This window comes from Xiphophorus maculatus, chromosome 1, assembly GCF_002775205.1.
Source record: "Xiphophorus maculatus strain JP 163 A chromosome 1, X_maculatus-5.0-male, whole genome shotgun sequence".
Classification (NCBI taxonomy): domain Eukaryota; kingdom Metazoa; phylum Chordata; class Actinopteri; order Cyprinodontiformes; family Poeciliidae; genus Xiphophorus; species Xiphophorus maculatus.
This window is the reverse complement of record NC_036443.1, coordinates 13,961,248-13,981,574: the sequence shown is the minus strand read 5'-3', so window position 1 is coordinate 13,981,574 and position 20,327 is coordinate 13,961,248. Positions and strand designations below refer to the sequence as shown.

General features: G+C 38.0%; 1 protein-coding gene across 1 annotated transcript; it reads right to left on the bottom strand.

Annotated features, from left to right (window-relative positions):
* Positions 1-12,199: 12,199 nt before the first annotated feature.
* dclre1b (DNA cross-link repair 1B) lies at positions 12,200-16,971 on the bottom strand. The gene is made up of 5 exons (XM_005801395.2): positions 16,842-16,971; positions 16,394-16,605; positions 15,712-15,877; positions 15,412-15,594; positions 12,200-14,551 (listed from the first exon to the last, which is right to left on the bottom strand). Exons 2-5 carry the CDS (start codon positions 16,589-16,591, stop codon positions 13,389-13,391), a joined length of 1,710 nt encoding a protein of 569 aa, XP_005801452.1. The 5' UTR covers positions 16,592-16,605; positions 16,842-16,971; the 3' UTR covers positions 12,200-13,388.
* Positions 16,972-20,327: the final 3,356 nt, after the last annotated feature.

Below are 20,327 nucleotides of genomic sequence, written 5' to 3'. Positions count from 1 at the left end.
TTAGTTGAATGTGCTTTAAAATTATTAAAACATTTCTGTACAAACCTGAAGAATTTGCTCTTCAACTATATTATTTTAATCTCTAAAAACACATTTTAACTAGAAGCATCAATATTCATCAAAGCCACATTATACAACTGCATAAAGAGATGCAGGAATGAAATTATGTTGCATTTTCATCTCCACACCTGATGTTTTCTTTATGGAATACATTTGGAAATGTATAAGTACAGATACATTATAATTTTGATGAAGTTTAATGCCAGTATTTAGCAGACCTGACTCAATGTCAGAAAAGCAAACAGCTTTTTATTTTAGCCAGCAGATGTCTTACCTCACACAGGAGCAGCCCATGCGCTAACAAAACATCTTCCTTTGAATTTCTTTCAAAAAATCTTTAAGAAAGGGCGCATAGCTTTGAAGATAAACTCCAAGGTCTCTTTGTTTGTTTTTTTCATCTATATGACCAATTACAGAGCTGCAGCCTGGTCAACATTTATAAAGTAACCTTTATTTACCAGGTCAGCAGAAGAGCATAACATCCTGAACACCAGCAAACACTTATGATTCCCTTCTCTTCAACAACAGGACCAAGCCTAAATTTTTAGTGCATGATTGCAGACTAGAGCTGCTGTTATATAAAGGTTCAGTGATGTCGTGTTAGTTATTTTTCTTTGTGTTTAGCTTTTCTTATTGTTGTGCTCTGACTGTGCATTTCAGCTTAGTCTCTTGTTAGTGTGAGAATAAGCTGAGAGCTGTAGGCATTCACATTCTTGAGATCCTTCACATTTTTTCCCTATACACTTTTCACCACTTAACTACTTCTGCATACTTTGTGCTGTTTCAACCATTAAACTTTTACCATATTCTGCTCATCCAGGACATTCTGTCTTTGTCCTTTGTTATTTATATCTTCTACAGTTTATAAAATATTGAGCTTTTTGGGTCCCTTTGAAATGAATGGAAAATCCCATAATTTCTGACAAATTCTGCTAAAAACTTTGCGCTCTATCATGGCTAACTACTTCCACAAACTTTCAGTTAGAACTGCCATTCAAACTTTAAAATCCTTCAGCTACTTCTGTTTATTCAGGGAGATACAATCCTTCTTCAAGTTTTAGCTTGCATTATACTCGGTCTTCAGAAAAAACATGGGTTGTTCTGGTCTCTAAGAAAGCACTGGGGGTCTTTCCAACCCTCATTCAAACCCGAAATCCAACCCTATTTCCAACACTAATTGAAACTTTCCTTCCAATCCTAATCCAGATCCTCCTTCCAAACATGCCTCATACGTTTAAAGTTAAATGTATATAGTAAGATGGTTTAACTTATGTTGGAAGACACTGATTTTCATCCCGTGTCTTCCCACATCCTCAACTGACTGGACTCCAAATCACCAAGTTAAATATGATCAGTTCTTTGTTCTTTCCAAGAAATGATGATACATATTTTTTCCCCCAGTAATAAAAAACATCCCAAATCAGGATTTTCCAGAGCTGTAAAACATTTGGAACCCCTAAACCTTCATCATCACAGGCTTCCCACTAAGCCTGCTTGCATCCACTGCTAAAATAAAGATGTTGAACCCTGATCCATTCAGAATAGACCACCCCTCCATCTGATTCATTTGAAAACGTACCATTGAATGCAGGAAATGGAAGATCAGGAAATGGAATTATGGACTGAAATACAACAGCACTCTATCATCACACAGACTCCGTGTATCTTCCTGTCACTCTCTGATCATTAGCTGCACCACTTCTGATCTACCTGGTCTTCAGATGAGGATCTATCCGCCTCCACAGGTTGAGACCCTGTTCCAGGGAGAGCAAACATTTCATCAGTGGACTTTATTACAGGGGTATGTTAGTGATTTTGATAAAGTAATGTCAGAGTAGTATACTGTAACAGACAGAGTGCTCTCATCAGCACTTAGTGGAGGTTTTCTATTATAGCTTTTTTTGGTCAAGATGGTTAATTTATGTCTCCACATCTGCTTGAGAAAATGTGTCCTCTCTCCGAATGCATCTCCCTTGGACATGTGTTTTTCTCCCTCTAATTAGATGCACTGCTGAGAAATCAAGATGTCCACCTGGGGAGACAGAGACAGCAGCTGGAGACATAAATTACCAGCCTCGAATAATACCAACACCTCCTTTTGCCCACCCACGTACTGCCTGAACAATAACCACCAACTGGCAGGCAGGAAGAAAATCAGCAGCTAATGACATAGAATTAGACCTGACTTTCATTGCATGTAAGATTTCACTTGCACAAAAGACAAAAATCCTTCTACCAAGAACTTATTAGTTTGGAGTCCTGGCAAGCACATTTCCTCAGCCAAAACAAATATTGGGAAATATTGCTTGATCTGCATAAAAAATCCCCTAAAATGAACAGTTAAGACTTTTCAGAAACACACCAATTCAATTCTCTGCCAAAACCTATAAAGCTGATAATTAGCACATAATGTCTGCTTTGTTGAATCCATACCAAACAGAGGGAGGGAAATGGTCTCATTGGGAGCAATATTCGAATGTATCTTGGCAGGAATAGAGACTTATAGATAACAAATTCACATTTATCTTTTTGATAATACAAACTGGATTTCATAGGACATTAGAGCTCTATCAATCTTTGAACAAAATATTGTGGAAAAAGCTCAATTCCTCTAATCTTTTAAGATAAAAAGCCTTATTGTGCACATGTTTGTTTTGCGGCTCGTATAACAACAAAGTAATCTACTGAAGACTTTTCAGTGTTATTACTGCAACAGATAATCTGAACCAAACTCAGAGAAACACATTCAGAATGATTTATTTGGTGTAATAATAACAACTCATTGTCATTGTCATTATCTTAAATATCTTGTGAGTGTGCTCTGTTCTGAATCTGTTTGACAGGATGAGGATGGAGGTGTGCAGAAGACCCCCACAACAATAATAAAAGCACAATATGAACCTGAGTGTCAGCTTTGACCTGTAGCCACGTGTCTTCATGGTATGTCTCAGTTGAGCCCAATTGAAACACCCCACACGTTCCCCCAGCAGCGAGGTGAGCTTCCTCACAATACCTACCAATTTTTAAAGCTAAGGTAAATTGAAAACATAAAACTCTTTCTGGTCAGACAGATTTGAAGAGGTGATGGGAATGGCTGCAGCTCCATCTGCTTCCCTCTGACTGTTTGCTCTCTGCCCATAGCTCTCTGCTCTGCAGGCTGAAATGAACTGTTCTCACCTTGGGGCTAAAACGCTGGTCCTGCTGAGCAGCGTAAACCATCCCAGCTCCACAACGCACTCGCTGCCCTGAATGGGCTATAAATCATCATTAGGCTGCCGATGAGGAACGATATTATAGGAATGAGTGAATTTGCGGAGTGCCGAAATGGAGGCCGAGTGGAGTAGTGGGTGGTTTCCCATTACCACCTTTATTGGGTAATGCTCTGCAGATTTGTCAGCTCAGGATGGCCGTCCACTCAGGAAGTAATTGTGATGAATCAGCTATTATTGGGCTAAACCTACTGAAGAGGAAAAAACAAATATAAAACATATTTATATATATACACATACATCATCTATTTCTTTGCATGCATATTTGAAAGTCATGGATTTTTTTTGTGTACATTCATATTCAGATTCTTATCTTTTAAAGCATACAAAATGTTGAAGTAACATGCAAAAAACTATGAAATATCTAAACATTCACAGAGCGGCAGAACTGATATCTCATGTTGGATGGGTTTTAGGGTTCTGGACATTATTTCATCTGGCAGAGGGAGCCTTATTTGCTGCTTGCTGCATAATAGGGCAGCGTATTCCTCATAAAAATTCATCCTTATTACATACATAAACAACATGAAATTTGAACTGTCAACACAATTTTTGGTGTGTTTATGTGATTGGTTCTGGTTGCACCCACTGGAAGACAAGGGGCATAAATAATCTGAAATTTATAAACAGAGCAAACAAGCAGTTTAATTTTTGCTTTTTATGCTACAGCCACACATGTCATAATTTTATCTGAATTGTATGATGTGATAAATCAAAGGAAAGTAGCACATGTCAAGTGAAATGAAAATGATATGTTGTTTTCAAACATTTTCTTTAAATAAAAGTATGAACGGAATGGTTTAATCTAATATCCAGCCATTTTCATTCTGATACCCTTAAATAAAATCCTTTCTAGTCTGTAATGTATTCTCAGTATTAATAAATCTGTTTTGATCTCAGAGGTCCAATACAAAACATAAATGAACATCACAAGAACTAAGACGCACACCAAGCACGTCAGGGATGACACATGAAAAATGCTGCATGGCTGGAAAGTATCAACCTGAACCCACCATCATAAAGTCCTCTATGGAGATGGCTGCATTATGCTGTGGGAATGCCTTCCATGTGTGGAGGTAACTAGAGCTCACTGCAGAGCAATCATGGAATAAAACCTGCTGGAGAACTGGGATGGAGTTTTACTTTCCAGCAGGAAAAGAACCCTAAACACACACATTTTCGAGAAACATCGAAAATGGATGTTTCTCAATTCTCCACATCCATTCTGACTCAACCTGGGTAATGTTACTAAGGAAAGTAACATTACCCAGGTACTTTTATACAAAGTTTAAACTTTGTATATGTGTAAATTTGGTACATTTGCATCTGTAACTGCAGCGAAAAAATGTGTACAGAGAAGGTGAGAAGAAATATATCTGTGTTTAAAAAAATTGAAACCCATTTGTCATTTTCATTTCACTCCACAATTAGGCACCACTTTGGTGACCTGTATTATAAGATTCATTACACTTTCCAGAACTATAAAGTGCACCTTCGTTGCAAGAAAAAGGAAAATGTTTTTTTTACCTTTGCAAGGCAGATATAATTAATTACCAAAACATTGCTTATTGACAACAAAAACATAATCACCTTTTGAAGCGGTAACAACTTCAGTTTCCTATAAGTGTATAAGTGTTTGGATGTTGTTGTGCAGTTAATGAGTCCCACAATGTGTGCCTGACACAGAGACACAAGCCCATGCAAATCAAAACCCTGTTTAAAATCTTTGGAGTGCTGCCAGCAGCTATAAACCATTTCAGTGGTGAGAACTATTCCCTGTTGGCGTACGGGAGGAGGAGTGCTCACCGCTCTTGCTTTGACCACCCTGTAATGCAGTAAAAGGCTTTGGAGAGGTCAAATAAGTGAAAGCAGGTGAGATTCACATTGCTGTGCCATCTCTTTATGCATACTTCCCTCCTTCCCACTTACCTCCACACTAAAGTCAGCCCAGTATCTTTGACTTGTGATGAATGAGAGGTAGAAATCTTCGGAATGAGGTGACTGAAATGAGCAGTGATGGAAAAAGAGAGAAAGGAGACGTTCTGAAAGGGAGAAAAAAAGCAGGTGATGGGAGGACAAAAGAGAGGGAGGGTGGTAATGTGATGTAAATGGTTGTCAGTTCAAGCAAAAAGGAGGTCTGAGCACAGAGGAGGTGAAACGGTGGAACGGAAGGAGCGCACATAAAGAGGAGTCATCCACCAAGAAATTAATGAAACGCCATCTGACCGAGGCGCCTGTGAGGTGCAGCGACTGAACGATAAAAATCCCAACCAACATGGAATAATAACTATTAACAGGCATTTGAAATCTAACTCCCAGTTTAATGAGGATCTCCAGGGAAGGGAATCTGCGAGAGTCACAAAACTGCAGCTTGCTGGCTGAAAAATAATGAGTTTGGCAGCTTTTACCTCTGCTCCCTAAATCCCTTCTTTTTTGTGCCTTCTCTGTGTTTAGCCGAGCCGTTTTCTCTTCTCCCTTATTCCTGCACATTGTTGTGTTTTTTTTTTTTACAGGCTCAGAGGACACACAAACACATGCACTGCAATATGCTGGTGTGTGTGAGACGCCCTGCACAGGAAAATACTGGCAGAAGCAACAAAAATAGCAGAAGACTGCGAGAACAAAGATAACAGCTTCTGCTGCTGTGTAGGTGTGACACAGCTGAGCTTCGACTTTCTGCAACCAACTGAGGAAAAAGGGACTCAGAGAAATCCCTAACAAAGTGCAGAAAACAGTGGCTCTATGTTGCCTGTCCCCTCCCTGCTGGAAAACGGGCGCTGCTTGTCTGATGCTACCTATGCCGAGCGCTGTGAGCTGGCGCTCCTCTCCCACACAGCTCTGTCAGGGAGATGTTGTCTTTGAAGAACCTCGAAAAGCTGACAGATTCAGCATTTTAAAACCTTAAAGTGGAAACGAAATAAGGACAACAGAGCTGGGAGTTAAAATGCCGCCTATGTTGCTCATTGGTTCATCCTGCAAGGAAGGTCCTGTGTGAAGTCAAGCCTTCTGTCAGGCTGATACGTTTGGTTTAACTTTTCTGTGTGATGTGATGCTTGACTGTGGTGAGGACTCCTGCTGCATTATGGATGAAGTACCAAACCATAACTACTAAGGTGGAAAAAATGTCTTTCTTTGACAGCAGTATTTTCTAACTGGATTCTCAGCAAGTAACTGAAAGAACACACTAAATATTAAAAGTTTTTAAAATAAGAGATAACTACATAGACTTAAGGGATTTTCACGGAAGCGTTTAACTGTGAGAGTTGGAAATAAATTCAGGAGCAGTGTCTCGTTTAAACGAGAAAATACCCTCAATACAACAAGATTTTAAAAACTTGTTATAACAAGATTTATATCTCAAAATATTCTCTTTTTAATAAAAGTCTTTACAGTAAAATAGCAACACTTAACGGGATCAGAAGGGGAGTCATAGCAAGCCCCTTTAAGCCTTTTTAAGAAGTTGTAATCTGTCAGTGGAGCGTATTTTCCACACCCATTTATTTCTTACTAGTTGCTGGTGAGCAGGGAATACATATGATGCCCATATGAAAACTGATAAACCAGACTAATACACGTCTAATTCATAACCTACATGTGATGTCCATATGAAAGACTTTAAACAACACATAAAGCTCACGTGAAACCCCCAAAATAACATGTGATGCCTAGATATACCCAAATTAAATGAAATACATATGTTGCAAGTCAAGTTACACTTTTTTTTTTAATCTCTTCATCTTGTTCTATTCTTGTCATCACATGTAGAACATTTGATCATGTTTTTTTCATGTGTCTTAATTGACACATGACTTAATTGACTCTTTGCTGGATTTTTGATAATTTGATCTCATGCAAAAAACAAATTTATGGGGTTTTTGTCTGTCGGGGTAACTCTTGTCTGGAAAAATGTAGCACTAAAAGTTTACTTAACAGGCCGTGATTTAGACAGAATAATGAGCATTTAATAAACAAACCCAAAATGTTACATATAAACTTTCTAAACAGATTACATAACTAAATAAAAATCTTAAGAAAAATGTGATGGGAAAAAGATAACAGCTGTTAAAATTGGTAGTTCTAAAAACATGTCTATATGTTATGAATATAATAGATCTAATTGTTTTAGAAGGTTTTTTTATCACTTTGCATAAAGACAAAACTAGTTACTTTGGAATGAAACAACAACCAGTAATGAAATTATCATCATTCAGCAATAATTGCTGAAGCTATTTATTACTTTGGAACATTTTCTATAGTCATCTTCCCTAAGAGTAGTATCATTGCTAACTTATGGTTATTTGAACCAAATCTGATGTCAGTATTTGAAACAGTCAGAAACTATTTGCTTTTATAAAACATCAAATAATCATACAAACAAAAGTAAATTACTGTGCATAACTAAAATATCATAAAATAAGTAAAACGTTCACACACTAAGACAGAACTTTCCCACAGGTGACAGACAGATATTGAGTGGTTCTGACACTGCTGGGGGAATATAAAGAAGTCATCCTGCAAAATTCTTTTTTTCTGACGCCAGCATCAATAAAACCTCCATAACATTACCTGCTGGACAAAGAGGTTCAGAAATCTCCTTCAGAAAGCGCACTCCATATGTAATGAGACAGTCTGGAATAAATTTAGCAACATAGATATAGTAGCAGAGTCTGGAAATTGGAACATGTACACTCAAATGATAAAAATAATTATAAACAAATTTGTAGACGATAATCTAAATCACCCAGTTGTTTCTTACGGAGATACCTGCTGAACTGCCTCCTGTTTGAACTTTTCTTTTATTAGTGGGTCAAGAGGGAGAACTGATTTTTAATCCCTAACATTCACAGTTGAGTCAGAGAGCTCTTTGCCGAATCAGAGCAATAATTTACTCAGCTGGGTGCCTCTCTTCTTCTTCTCAGCTTGCTGAAGAAAGAAGAACTCCCACCAACCACTCTCTGATTCTGAGTGAAATTCACTTTGCTTTCCCCAGACGTGGCAATTATTTTCTGTAAAATTGTAATTTGTCACATATGTGATTAAGTAGCCAGAGTCTGAGAGTATCAGATCACAATACTTAATGGGAATATTGATGTGAACAGAGAGGTGAGTGAATTACCACAGCCTCATTGTACTTTAAGCAGTGTCACTCCTGGTGAGGTGGCTTGGCCTTGCAGGTGGCGCTGTCCTCAGGATTTCCTTGTTGAAGTAATGGTGTGGAGTCCATTACGTTAGTCCTAATACCCTGCTGATGTGTGAGCGGTGTGTGTAACACCGCATTTCCTTGCTTGAGCTTCATATTAGCACGTGTCACCGCGTTGTAATATGGTCTACTGTCTTGAAGTAGCGTCTGAGAGTGGAGCTGAATGTTTAGTTTGCTAAAATGTTGATGCAAGTTTTATCTCATGTCCAGCCTCATCCCAGTTTCAAGTCGACCAATCACAAGAGATCAGAATCTGACCTTCTTGCTGCCAGGAGAGATTACAGACGGCTGTAATCGGAGTTACCATTATCAGCAAACACAGAGCAATAAATCCACATGCTCCTTTTTTTTTTTTTTTACCTCAAATCTGATTTATTTGAGTCCCTGAGCAGATTACAGCCTAATCATGCACAAGACTTGAAATTGCACTGTTGGTATTATGTCTACAATGGTTTTGACTCTTTCCTTCACTTCATGATACTCAAGGATGTGGAATGAACTGTGAAAGTGAGATCTACGATGATAAAGTATTCACAGCATTTTGCATTTTCATATTTTGTTTAAGCACAAATTTGACAGATTTTCTTCCAGTGTGGAAGAAAATCTGTCTTCAAAATTCAGCTTTATTCATGCTAAAGAAAAAAGCTTCATGTATGATTCTGCCTGTGAAACCTGGGTTTTATTCCCCCAAGTTTCACTGTGGGAATGTTGTGTTCAGACTGATGCACGATTAACTCTAAATCCAACAAGCTCAGTTTTGTTTCATCAGACGAGAATACTGTGTCCCCATTTTTTGTCCCCTACGAGTTTTAAATGGCTTTTTTCAGCTGTAAATCTCTGCAAGCCCTTTTCAGATTTACCATGGCCTATTGGTTGCTCTTCTGATTAATGTTAACCTTGTCCATCCTGTCATTTCTGGCGGATGACTGCATCTTGAGCCTTTTGCAGTCTTGCCATTTTTGGATACTGGACTGACCATCACGCTCTTTAAAATGCTCAAAGCCTGGCTTTATTTTTAATGACCCACTGTTAAGTTCACACAAATGACTGGTTTTCATTTTGTTGCTGAAAGACAAGGAATCACATGCAACTGGAGCTGCTGCTGGATCTCTGACAGCAGGGTTTTCAAACTAACTAACTAACCTACTAGTCTAATGAAATTTAGATTATGTTAAATTTAATGGAGAAGTGAATATAAATTGGATGTTGTCAACTGTATTCGTTGAGTTTGGTGTTTCTTAAGGTCTACTACATGTGTTAACTCTCCAAATCATGGTGCATATCTGCCTGTGATCTGTCAAGTATGCTCACTCATTTGAATGTGAAGGACAGATAAACCAAGATGAAGCACCAATAAACCAAGATGAAGAAATTAAACTAATACACCACATGGAAAACACACACACATACCATCTGCTTCCTGTTTCTACATATTGCTTGATTTTGGAGGTTGCATGTTGGGTCCAGCGTAGTGACTTTTATTTGCAAGGAATGTTGTTTTAATCACCAAATAAATAATAAAATAGAGTTAATTTATATAATTTTTATTTACTAAATTTACTTGGGATGATGTATTTATATCTGTAAAATACGTTTTTTATGCAATTAAATTATTCTCTGCTGGAGAAGAATTAGAGTCTGATTTATTCACCAAGTTTGTACACACAAACAAGGAGTTTGACTTTGGTTCTGCTTTGCTCGCAGTGAACAGATTTAAAATATAAATATACATATAAAAAGGGTAAAATATTTTGTTTTTCTTTGTAAGTATATACGTATACTTTTAAGTAATTATCACTTTTAAGTATATTTGGCACTGGATTTCCCCCCTATGATATATCAGCTATTTGCAGACCAAACTTCTCAAATTTTTAATATTAATATCAGCCATATTTAAAAGCCTGTAACAGTTTCGTCCCACTTGACAGCTCTGCTATAAGCTGTTACATAGAATGCTAATAAAATAAACTGAGGTTTGTAGTTTTAACTTAACAAAATGCAAAATAAATTATATTTACTCAGCATCAAGGGTTCTTAACTTTCTATTTACTGCACCATCCATCCATCCATCCATCCATCCCATCAGCCTGAGCTCTATTTGCTGCACCACCCCAGGAAACATCATACAATGACTGGTCATTCATCCTTTATGAGCACAGAAGGAAAGTGAGGACACTCCTGTTGGCAGCTCATGACAGCCCCACCGCCCACTGACAGAGGCTTTATGATCATGCCACCACATGATACCTCAGAGGACTGTGACAGGGCACATCCTCTCAGAGCCCAGCCTGAAGGAATGTGTTAGGACCAAAGCCAGCTGAGACTATTTATACAGCTGGATTTATTGTATTGTTTGTTTAAAGCAGGGGTCCCCAAAGTCGGTCCTCGAGGGCCGGCATCCTACATGTTTTAGTTCTCTCCCTGGTGGCGCCAACAACCTTTTCAGCATGTCAGTGTTCCTCTTAGGCCTTCTAAGGAGCCATTATTTGATCCAGGTGCGTTACACCAGGGAGAGAACTAAAACATGCAGGAGGCCGGCCCCCCGAGGACCAATTTTGGGGACCCCTGGTTTAAGGGGTCAGTCATTGTGCTTTTCTTTCCACTTGGGAAGAAAAAGAGTACATACTCTGTACCAGTGTGTTTGTAGAGTTCTGCTAACTTCCCTGGTTGTTTTACATTTACCCATCATTCTGCTGTGATTTCTTGTCTCAAAAGCGTGAGGAACTTTGCCAAATAATCTGGGCTTCAAACTACTGACGTTTCCTGGTAAAAAGGCAGCTGGTATAGTCACCTAGAGTGACAAATAACCTGCAGAATGCCACAATAGGGTTTACATGACAGTGTGTATACTCAAGCAGCTAGGTTGGAACAACAATACTGACTGAATATAGGTCATTTCTAGGGTGGGTTGGTGTGGGGAAACACACTTCAGATACTAATTTAATAAGATTGTACATGAAAAAAGGTAAATTACAAAGATTTGACTTTAAGTTTCATTAGTAAAAACAACCAAATCCTAAATTTTAAATAAAACGAAAGGTGAACAGTCCATGTTTTTCAACAAACTACTGCCATCTTTTGGAGAATAATAACACTGCAACAGGAAATTGCTCCAAATCTTAACCACACATGGCTTTACTCAGTCTCTGCACCCTCATGCATAGTAATTGAGTTCATTAGATATTAGGCTTATGCCACGTAAATTTTGTGAAAATATTAAATTAATAACATTCCCAAATAAGGAGTTTGTATTATGTGTAAAATTGTGATGTGCTGCACAACGGATTTCATTTCACTAATCTTAATCTTTGGTTTATTAAAATATGCTTCTGTAGGTGATACGTTGTAGTAAACTCAATACATTTTTTAAATCTACCTTAAATAAATCCTGACATAAAAGCTAAGCAGGAGTTTTAATTTTAGTTTTATAAATAAAATCACAGGTTACATTTATTTAAATATGAATAGTAATTTAGAAATGCTGAATTGTATTACTCACCGGAGCACAGTGGATTAACAAACTTAGAATGGGGACATAAATAAGGATTATGGACACCATATTAGAAGTATAACCTGGTATTGTTAAAAAAGAACAGCCAGTACCAGGTTAAAGCAATATTTTAATGATATAAAGAATCTAAAAGAAATTGCAGAAAAAACAAGAGGCAAGTTAAAAAGAAACTTAGTATTTACTCAGTGTTGTTAGTATTTGTGCAAATTTCAACAAGAAACAAGAATGTAACCACAGGGACTCATCATCATCAATATTCATCTGTCATTATTTGAATATAATTATTTCACCTTGTGAAAGAATGTTTACAAACTTTTGCATTTCTACCTTCTGAGTATGTGTTTACAGTTTAGAAAAAAACATTTCAAAAGCATTAACACTGATTAAACCTGCATACAACTGAACACATTTATTATAAGAGCCATTTTGCTCTCTTAATACTCTCAAAAACACTCAGTCATGTTAATCACAGGATTATTATATCCTCAGTAGTAATTAAGTGTGGAATCAGCCCCCCTTATAGATAATAATCAGAACAAACAAACATTAATTTCTTTGCTTCACAAATTATCACAAATTGTGAAACTTCCATACAGAACTAAAAGAATACTTCTACTCAGGCAGTAAAACAGTACAAAGTTTAAAAAGTTAAACAGACATTTTATTTATATCAGGTTACATTTTTAGGGTAAAATTAAAACCTAGTTATGCCTAAAAATAAAGTAGCTTTGATCACCAACGTCAAGATCGTCACAATTTGTCTGCTGTGATACAAGAGCAGCAAATGTGTTCATAGTCTAAATGTTTTCGGAGGTACTTTATTTTCCTCATCAAAAGATACAGAACAGTTTGAAATCACCCAAAAAATATTTTGGCTGTCCACAACGAGAACAAAAAGTGAAGGGTAAATGTGTTTCAGTCAGGTGGGCAAGTCTCTTCTTCAGATAATTTCCTTATTAAAACACAGGAAATTATCTGAAATTCTGAGGAAGGATAAAATCCACTAAAGACCCGCAGAACCCTCGTAAGTTAGTCTCTGCCCTGGGCCGGCGAAGCCTATCCCACAGTGGTGCCAAATCCCCATTGACTGTAAATGATTTTATTTATTTATTTTTTCTAGATCCCAACGGAGGATCTAGATGACTGTAAATGATAAAAGTAATAAAAACCTGCTCATGTGAGTTGGATTTTATTATCTGGTGGTCTAATGCCTCTCTACGGTAGCTACGCTTTTGGCTCAAATCAGAAAACACCCTCGATGACAATGAAAAATAAGAAACCAAAGTAATAATAGTGCTCGAGTGAGCCGGAAATGCCACCAAAGCAATCCAAAAGTCTTAACGTTGATTCAGACGTCCTCTTCCTCTGAATCCTTCATAGGCGAGAGGGTGAACTGACGCACAAAGTCATGTGAAAGGAGGCCTCCAGACACAAAGTCCTTCTCTGAGAAGGGGAGACACTTCAAAAGGATGTTTTCATGCTTCTCTGTACTCTCACGGGATATCACATTTGAACCAAGGGAGGCTCTATCAGGACTGTTTTTAAATAAATCTGAAGCGCTGCTCTGATCCCCCCAGCTGTGCTCACTCATGGTCTCATGATCTGCCAGGGTTTGGCTCATCTGAACATCTCTGCGCCCTTTGTGCCCATGTGAATTTACACTTGTCTTAATTTCCAACTCCTGCCTTGTCCTGAAGGTATTGGAGTTTGTCAGCATTGAATCAAAGTTGCTTTCAGTGAGTTGACCAAGCTGCACCGATTCTATCATCACCAGTTCTTCAGAAACTGTTTCCTCATTGTTCCCTTCTCTGTTTTTGTTAGGGGTGAGTTTTATGCTTGGATCAACAAGAATAAAGTCAGAGTCTCTTTCGCTGCTGTCTGTCTCAATATCTTCCTCAGATCCATCCTGCTCTATGCTTTCTTCCTCACAGGCTTTCTCATACAACTTCCTAGGTTTTTTCACAGGAGTATCAAATATCACTCCTTTGGGAGCAAGAGGTCTGAGGTTTCTGTGACAGAGACCATTGTACGCCGAGGAGCTGAACTGCCGTTCGGGCTGTCTCAACATGTAGAGTCGGACTGACTCAGGTACATGGACGTCTTGGCGTTTCTTGTGCGGCAGTAAGGCAGACAGGCCTCCAGGTAGAAAGCCTCCAACGATGGGTACAAGAGACGAAGGTTTGAGTGCCGAGACAAAATCCTCCAGCTCCTGGTAGGAGGAGTGGTCTGAATATGGCACTACGTAGACATTGGGATGGAAGGAAATGAGAGGTCTGCTGGTGGGTAAGATGGCCAGTGTGGGCTGTTCTTTGTTCCACTCATGCAACACTGCTGAGCAGATCTTGGACTGGTTCACGACTCGGATGCGGCCGGCCCCAGGCTCAGTGGTGAAGACGTCAGGAAGCTCCAGAGCTCTGAGGGTCTCCATTCTCTCGAAATTCACTTCAATCCAGGTCTTAAACTCCATCGCCAGCTCAACCAACAGAGTCTCCTTACCCAAAGAATAAATGCCTGTGAGACAGTAAAAAACAAACCAATCAATGACTTTGAACAATCTGAAGTGACTTGACCAGGTCTCCACAGAAACAGTGATTTGGACCATTCAGAGATCTTTAAAGACTTTTTTGAGACTATTTCATATTAATTACTAATTTCTTAGATAATATTTAAAAAAATAAAGCAAGTTAAATATAACTTGCTTTATTCTTTATTTATTCTAACTTGCTTTATTCATATCAAAGCTATTTCTGTAGCTTTGATATGATGCCTGAAGCCCTGCTTTGAGGTCCTTTGTGCACATTAAGCTTCATAATAACTAAACAAGTTTACATCAACTACAAATAACTCTGATTTCAACTCAAACTTGGTTAGATTTTGACTATTTTCATAACAAACCAGCTCAATGTAAATAACAAGAATTACATTTAATCTCTCTATAGATGTTTTAACAGGCCAGTTTATGGAGAATATTTTTCCACAAGTTGGTGAAGGTTTAATGTCAGACTTAAAAATCTTTTAGACATGATGCTTAACGCTCTTCATCAAGTGCTCTGTTGTTTTGTCAGACCATTCTAATTCCTAAAATTCAGGACATGTTAAATGTGAACACTGCCAATAATTTCTCAAAAGAAGCAATGAAAGAACAACTGTCAACATTTTGCTAATGGTAAAGGTAAATTAGGACATTGGATAATAAATATTAAACTTATTTAAGACTTCTTAAGGGCTAAAATTGAAATATTCAACACTAAACTTTGTAGATTTACCATGACGATTTGCAAAAAACTTCAAGGGATATCAAGGACTTGTAATCACACCTGATCAGATAAGAGCTTACTTTTTGGGCTGTGTCATTTTCTGTGTAAACTCACCTATAACAACATTGTGGTCAGGGTTCCTGCGGATGATCTCTTTGATTTGCTGAGTAGCTTTCTGTCTGGATGGCAGAGTGCGGTTGGGGTCACAGTTGGTGTTGTCCAAGTACAGAATGTCTATGGTTGTGTTGGTCCTTAAACATGGCTCACGCAGCATCGAAGGAGTGTATCTGAAATCACCTAAAATAGACAGTTAAAAATTTAAAATGTAAACCTAGAATAACCACAGAATTGGACAGAAAAGAAAAACAATGGCATCAAAGAAAGACTTGAAATTTCTGTAAAGAGTAGACGGACCAGTGTAGAGAATTGCCCCGAAGTAGCCCTCAAAGAGAAACATGACAGCTCCAGGACAGTGGTTGGCGTCTATCAGTGTGACGGTGAGCTTCTCCTTGCCTATGTCATCCAGAGGGAGCAGGTATGGCTCACACAGCTCTAGAGGATGAATCCATTGTTCTTTCACCTGAACAGGAACAGAATGGTGAATAAAAGGGGATCAGTAAGAGTTAAAAGAACATAAAAGAAATTAATAATTTAGCAAATAGAAACTAAAAGTGAAAAATAAAACAGAAAACAAGCGGCACTGACAATACGCAGGAATCTACTGAGAAACTCACTATTCTACTGTTATTTTGTGCTCACTTGCTTTGGTCCATCTGTGCAGTCATGCGGTGAACATATATTGACATACATTATTTACATGCAGAATGTCACCAACCAAATATTACTAGCAGTCCTTTGCAATGGTGTATTGTGAACATGTATAATTAAGACAGAGGCTGTGACTGGAAATGTGCAAATTTAAAACTGAAGCACGTTATTGCATGTATATGTTATATAATGTTAAACCATTTTAATAAATAGATATATATTGTATTGATTGAGCTTTAAAACTCTTAGTTTCAAGACGATGCATTGATGTGTGTGTTTTTTTAATATATAAATATATCAAGCCAGTGGATTTTGTCTTTCTCCTCACCTGCAGTTTGAGTCTGAGCAGGGCGGCAGTGACGGGGGAGCAGTAGATGGGTCGGTTGCTCCAGGTGGAGGTCAGACCCACCGTGTGGTCGCTGTGCATGTGGGTCAGGAAAAACAACCGGCTGCCGGGACATTTCCGAACCTGCCAAAAGTCCACGACCAGCGGGGTGTCCGGGATGACTTTTCCATTATTAGACATGGCTCGTTGTTTCGCTGTAAATCAACCAAATAAATAATACTGGCTCTTTCCAGTGTTAACGCGTTGTTTAGAAACAAATCATTTCAAAAGTGAGCTAAGAAACCCGCCTGTTAGAGTCTGCATTGTATTGTTTGAATACCATGAGCAAATATTCAAAGAAAAAAAAAATACTACACGTGCAAACACTTCACTGGTCTTCTCTTAGAAAGCATCCATTATAAACAGCTGTACCACGAATGGACTCTCTAACCTGCCGCGTTGCTTCGCCGGACTTCATATTCCCGTTTTTCACATTTTTTTGCCAAAACAAAATCCTTAACACCTGGTGCAGTGTTTTATTTTTAGCGCTACAGTGCTACCATACCCCGCCATTTCTGTTTTCAATTGAATATTCAACGCCTTTTTCGTTTTCTTCTTCTTTTCTTTGGGTCTTTCAGCTGCTTTGCTGTTTGTCGGGCACCATACTGCCATCTAGAGGTAGAACAGCGGCACTACAACTGGGAAGTTTCGAGATTTTTGATAGAATAGTTATCTTAAAGTTATCTTAAAGTAAACCTTTAAATATTTGTTTCTACAATCCAATCTCTAAACAAGCAATGTCTGAATCAGTTTCAGATTTAGTTGAAGTAGTTTCACTACATCCGGAGCTGCACAGATCAGTGAGCTCCAGTCCTTTCTGCTTTTACCAGATTTAATATTGCAACTTTGCCATAAATGGGTAGTAACTTCTTAAATTTACTCACATGTACTAGAATAACTTATTTGCAGAAAGTACTTTTAGAAGTAACTTACCACATTATGTTTTTTACCTTAGTCCTATTATAATGAATTGCAGCTACTTTTACTTACTAAGTAATGTTTCTGGATACTCACTAAATGAGGAACAAAGTTGCATCAGGCACAGATACAAACTTAAAATTTATGTTAAAGTGAGACTTCTTGTTTGTAAACAGGCATTTGCACATAACTTTCTATTTTTGTCTGTTTGATGGCATCAAAAGTTGCCTTACTTAAAAATACTTTGAAACTCTTAGGTAATTTCTTGGATGACTACTAATATGTTTGAGTAAAAGTATGTTAAAATATAGTGTTATTTTTACATGAGTACAATTTTTGGGTTCTCTGCAAACTTCTGAACTTTGCACACACCTGGGTTTCTACCCAGGTATGATTGCACATATTTTAGTGCATTTTACAACTTACATATTGTATACATTGTATACTATAATATACATATCTATAAATATTATGAATATGACTTTTTGTTCCCTTTTTTAAATTGGTGTGTTTCTTACTCTCAACATGACAGTAACCATTTTTGTTTTTAACTTGTTCAATGCTCTATTTCTTAAGTCAGTGCGATGAAACGTTCACTGTATACAGCAACCATAAAATGCAGTTTTTAGTGTGAATTGAATTACAAAAAATACGTTTCACTGCATCATGCATTGTCTGTCTCCAAGGGAATGAGTGAATTTTGGCCCCTTTTCCACAAGATGGCACTATCAGAAAGCTGAAAACTGTTATTCTAAAAACAGTAATGTAAGCTGATTTTTTTTTCAGTACATAATACCCCAGCAAATAATGACCCCAACCCACAAGAAAAGCTTGTTTGTCTTTTTAATATAAAATATATGACTTTATATGTCACCGGCGGCATAGATGTTAAAAATGTACCACCAGAGTATTTATAGATCATTCATTGTTTTTTGTTCATGAATTACCCTTTCTGTTGTGTTTGTTTTCCATCAGTGTTCTCTTCAACATTGATGGTGGGATGGATTAAAGAACAGAATGACGAGTAAGGCCTCATCTGGTTAACAATGGTAAAGAAACCTAAACCTCAAATGGAGCCTCTCATTTTACAGGTCCATCTATATTCCAACCCTTTGACAGGAAAGAATCCTCTTTCTTGTCTGAATGGGGTCATCGCTGTAGTGATGTCAGCAGCTGTTTGTGCCCAACCCCCACATATCTGGTTTCACAATTCTCAATTTTTGTAATTATACTTCTCACTGCAGCACATTCCCTACTCCACAGCACAATGTGTATCACTTCCTCACAGAGTGGAGTCCTTTAATAACTCTCTGCTTTACTGGTAATTATCCTGCTCTCCCATGACCATGCTGCGAGAAACATTATTAGGTTATTACTTTGACGGCTCACTTCTGCACAGTTCAGGGCTCTGGCTGTGGTATGCAGTCAGGACACCTCAATGAGGTGTGCATAAAGTAATATTGGCTGAACAGTTGGTGTTTAAACCTGAGCAACGCTTTGATCTTATGGAATATTTAGGATTGCTGTGCTGTAGGGAGAAGTAATATTTATACCTATGAAACATTTTCACGCTTTATGATCTTTTAACCGCAAATGGCGATATATTTTATTGGGATTTTATGTGATAGACCATAATCGGATAAGTGCCAGGTAAAATGATACATGGTTATGTGCTGAGACACCTTTGCTGTGACGCCACTAAAATAATCCACATAATCTTGTTTTTAGGCATTTAGAAGTAATTTATTTTGGTAAAACAAGAGTTCAGCTATTCTGAGATCTGAGGTTCAGTGAGCATTAGCAACGAAACAGAAGAAGCATAACGTGACACAACAGGAAAGCTAGGGATACATTTATGGAAAAAGCTATAAAACACAATCTCCCAAACTCCCAATATGTCAAGGAGAACAATCTTTCTGTCCGTCACCTCAAAATAGAAAAATAATGACACAGCGACAATCCTACGAATATGCTGTCATCTGCCTAAACTGAGAGGCTGGGCGAGGTGAGACTTAATCCCAGAGGCTTCGGGTTTTTCTCATTTCTTATCTTTAGGAAAATCAAAGATCCAAAGCCCAGGAGAAAAGATTAGGAGCAAAAGTAGAATCTGTTGGTCTAATAGCTACGCTCTTCACAAATCAGCCCTTTATTCTGCAGCAAGGAGAAAACCATTATTCAAAGACAGTTTTCCCATGTAGGGACACAGCAAACACTTTTGAGCTATGTAAGTAGCTAAAGGTGGCAAGAAAGTAACTCCTCACATTGAAGTGGGATGACAGTGACGATGGCGTAGGGAATTTTCAATCAGTGGATTGGCAGTTTGATTCCCTCCTCTGTTATTGTGTCCTTGGACAAGACACTTCACCAACCTTGCCTGCTGGTGGTGGTCAGAAGGCCAGAGGGTGAAATACAGCAACCTGATTGGTATGAACAAATGTTTTATTGAGTAAATCAGGTAAAAACTTACCCCAAAATGTTTAAAGGCTGTAATTGCCACAAAAGGTGGCTATAAAGAAATGACTCAGAATACAAATACAGTCAAACCTTTTCTCTACAATAAAAACATGAAATTATTTTGATTACAATGTGGGAAAATGCGAAGATTTTCAAGGTTGTATGAACAATTTTGTATGGCGTTGTATTGCATACTTTCCTGCCTCTCTTGGTTTCACATGAAAACATTGCAACAAGGATGGAATAAGCAGCCCTGTTAGAATGTGTCAAGCCAAAGGTCGCAGAGGTCAGCAGAATAAGTTGGCACAAAGCAAAACTGCTGTCAAACAGCAGCAGAGATGCAGAGAAAGCAGATGGCTGCACAGTCTGCAGTCTGTCGCTGCTGATATCACAGACAATGCTTTAAATCCTCTGTACACTTGTATGGATCCTCATTGATGTATTGGGATCTTATTTGCTCATAAGCTGTCATTTAAATTTTGTTGAAGGTATTTACAAGCATTGC

Excerpts from the sequence above, each read along its gene's own strand:
- dclre1b (XM_005801395.2), bottom strand. The coding sequence starts at position 16,591 with ATGTCTAATAATGGAAAAGTCATCCCGGACACCCCGCTGGTCGTGGAC. Across the intron at positions 15,878-16,393 it reads TGCTCAGACTCAAACTGCAG|GTGAAAGAACAATGGATTCA; the intron begins GTGAGGAGAAAG and ends GTTCCTGTTCAG. Across the intron at positions 15,595-15,711 it reads CGGGGCAATTCTCTACACTG|GTGATTTCAGATACACTCCT; the intron begins GTCCGTCTACTC and ends TGTCTATTTTAG.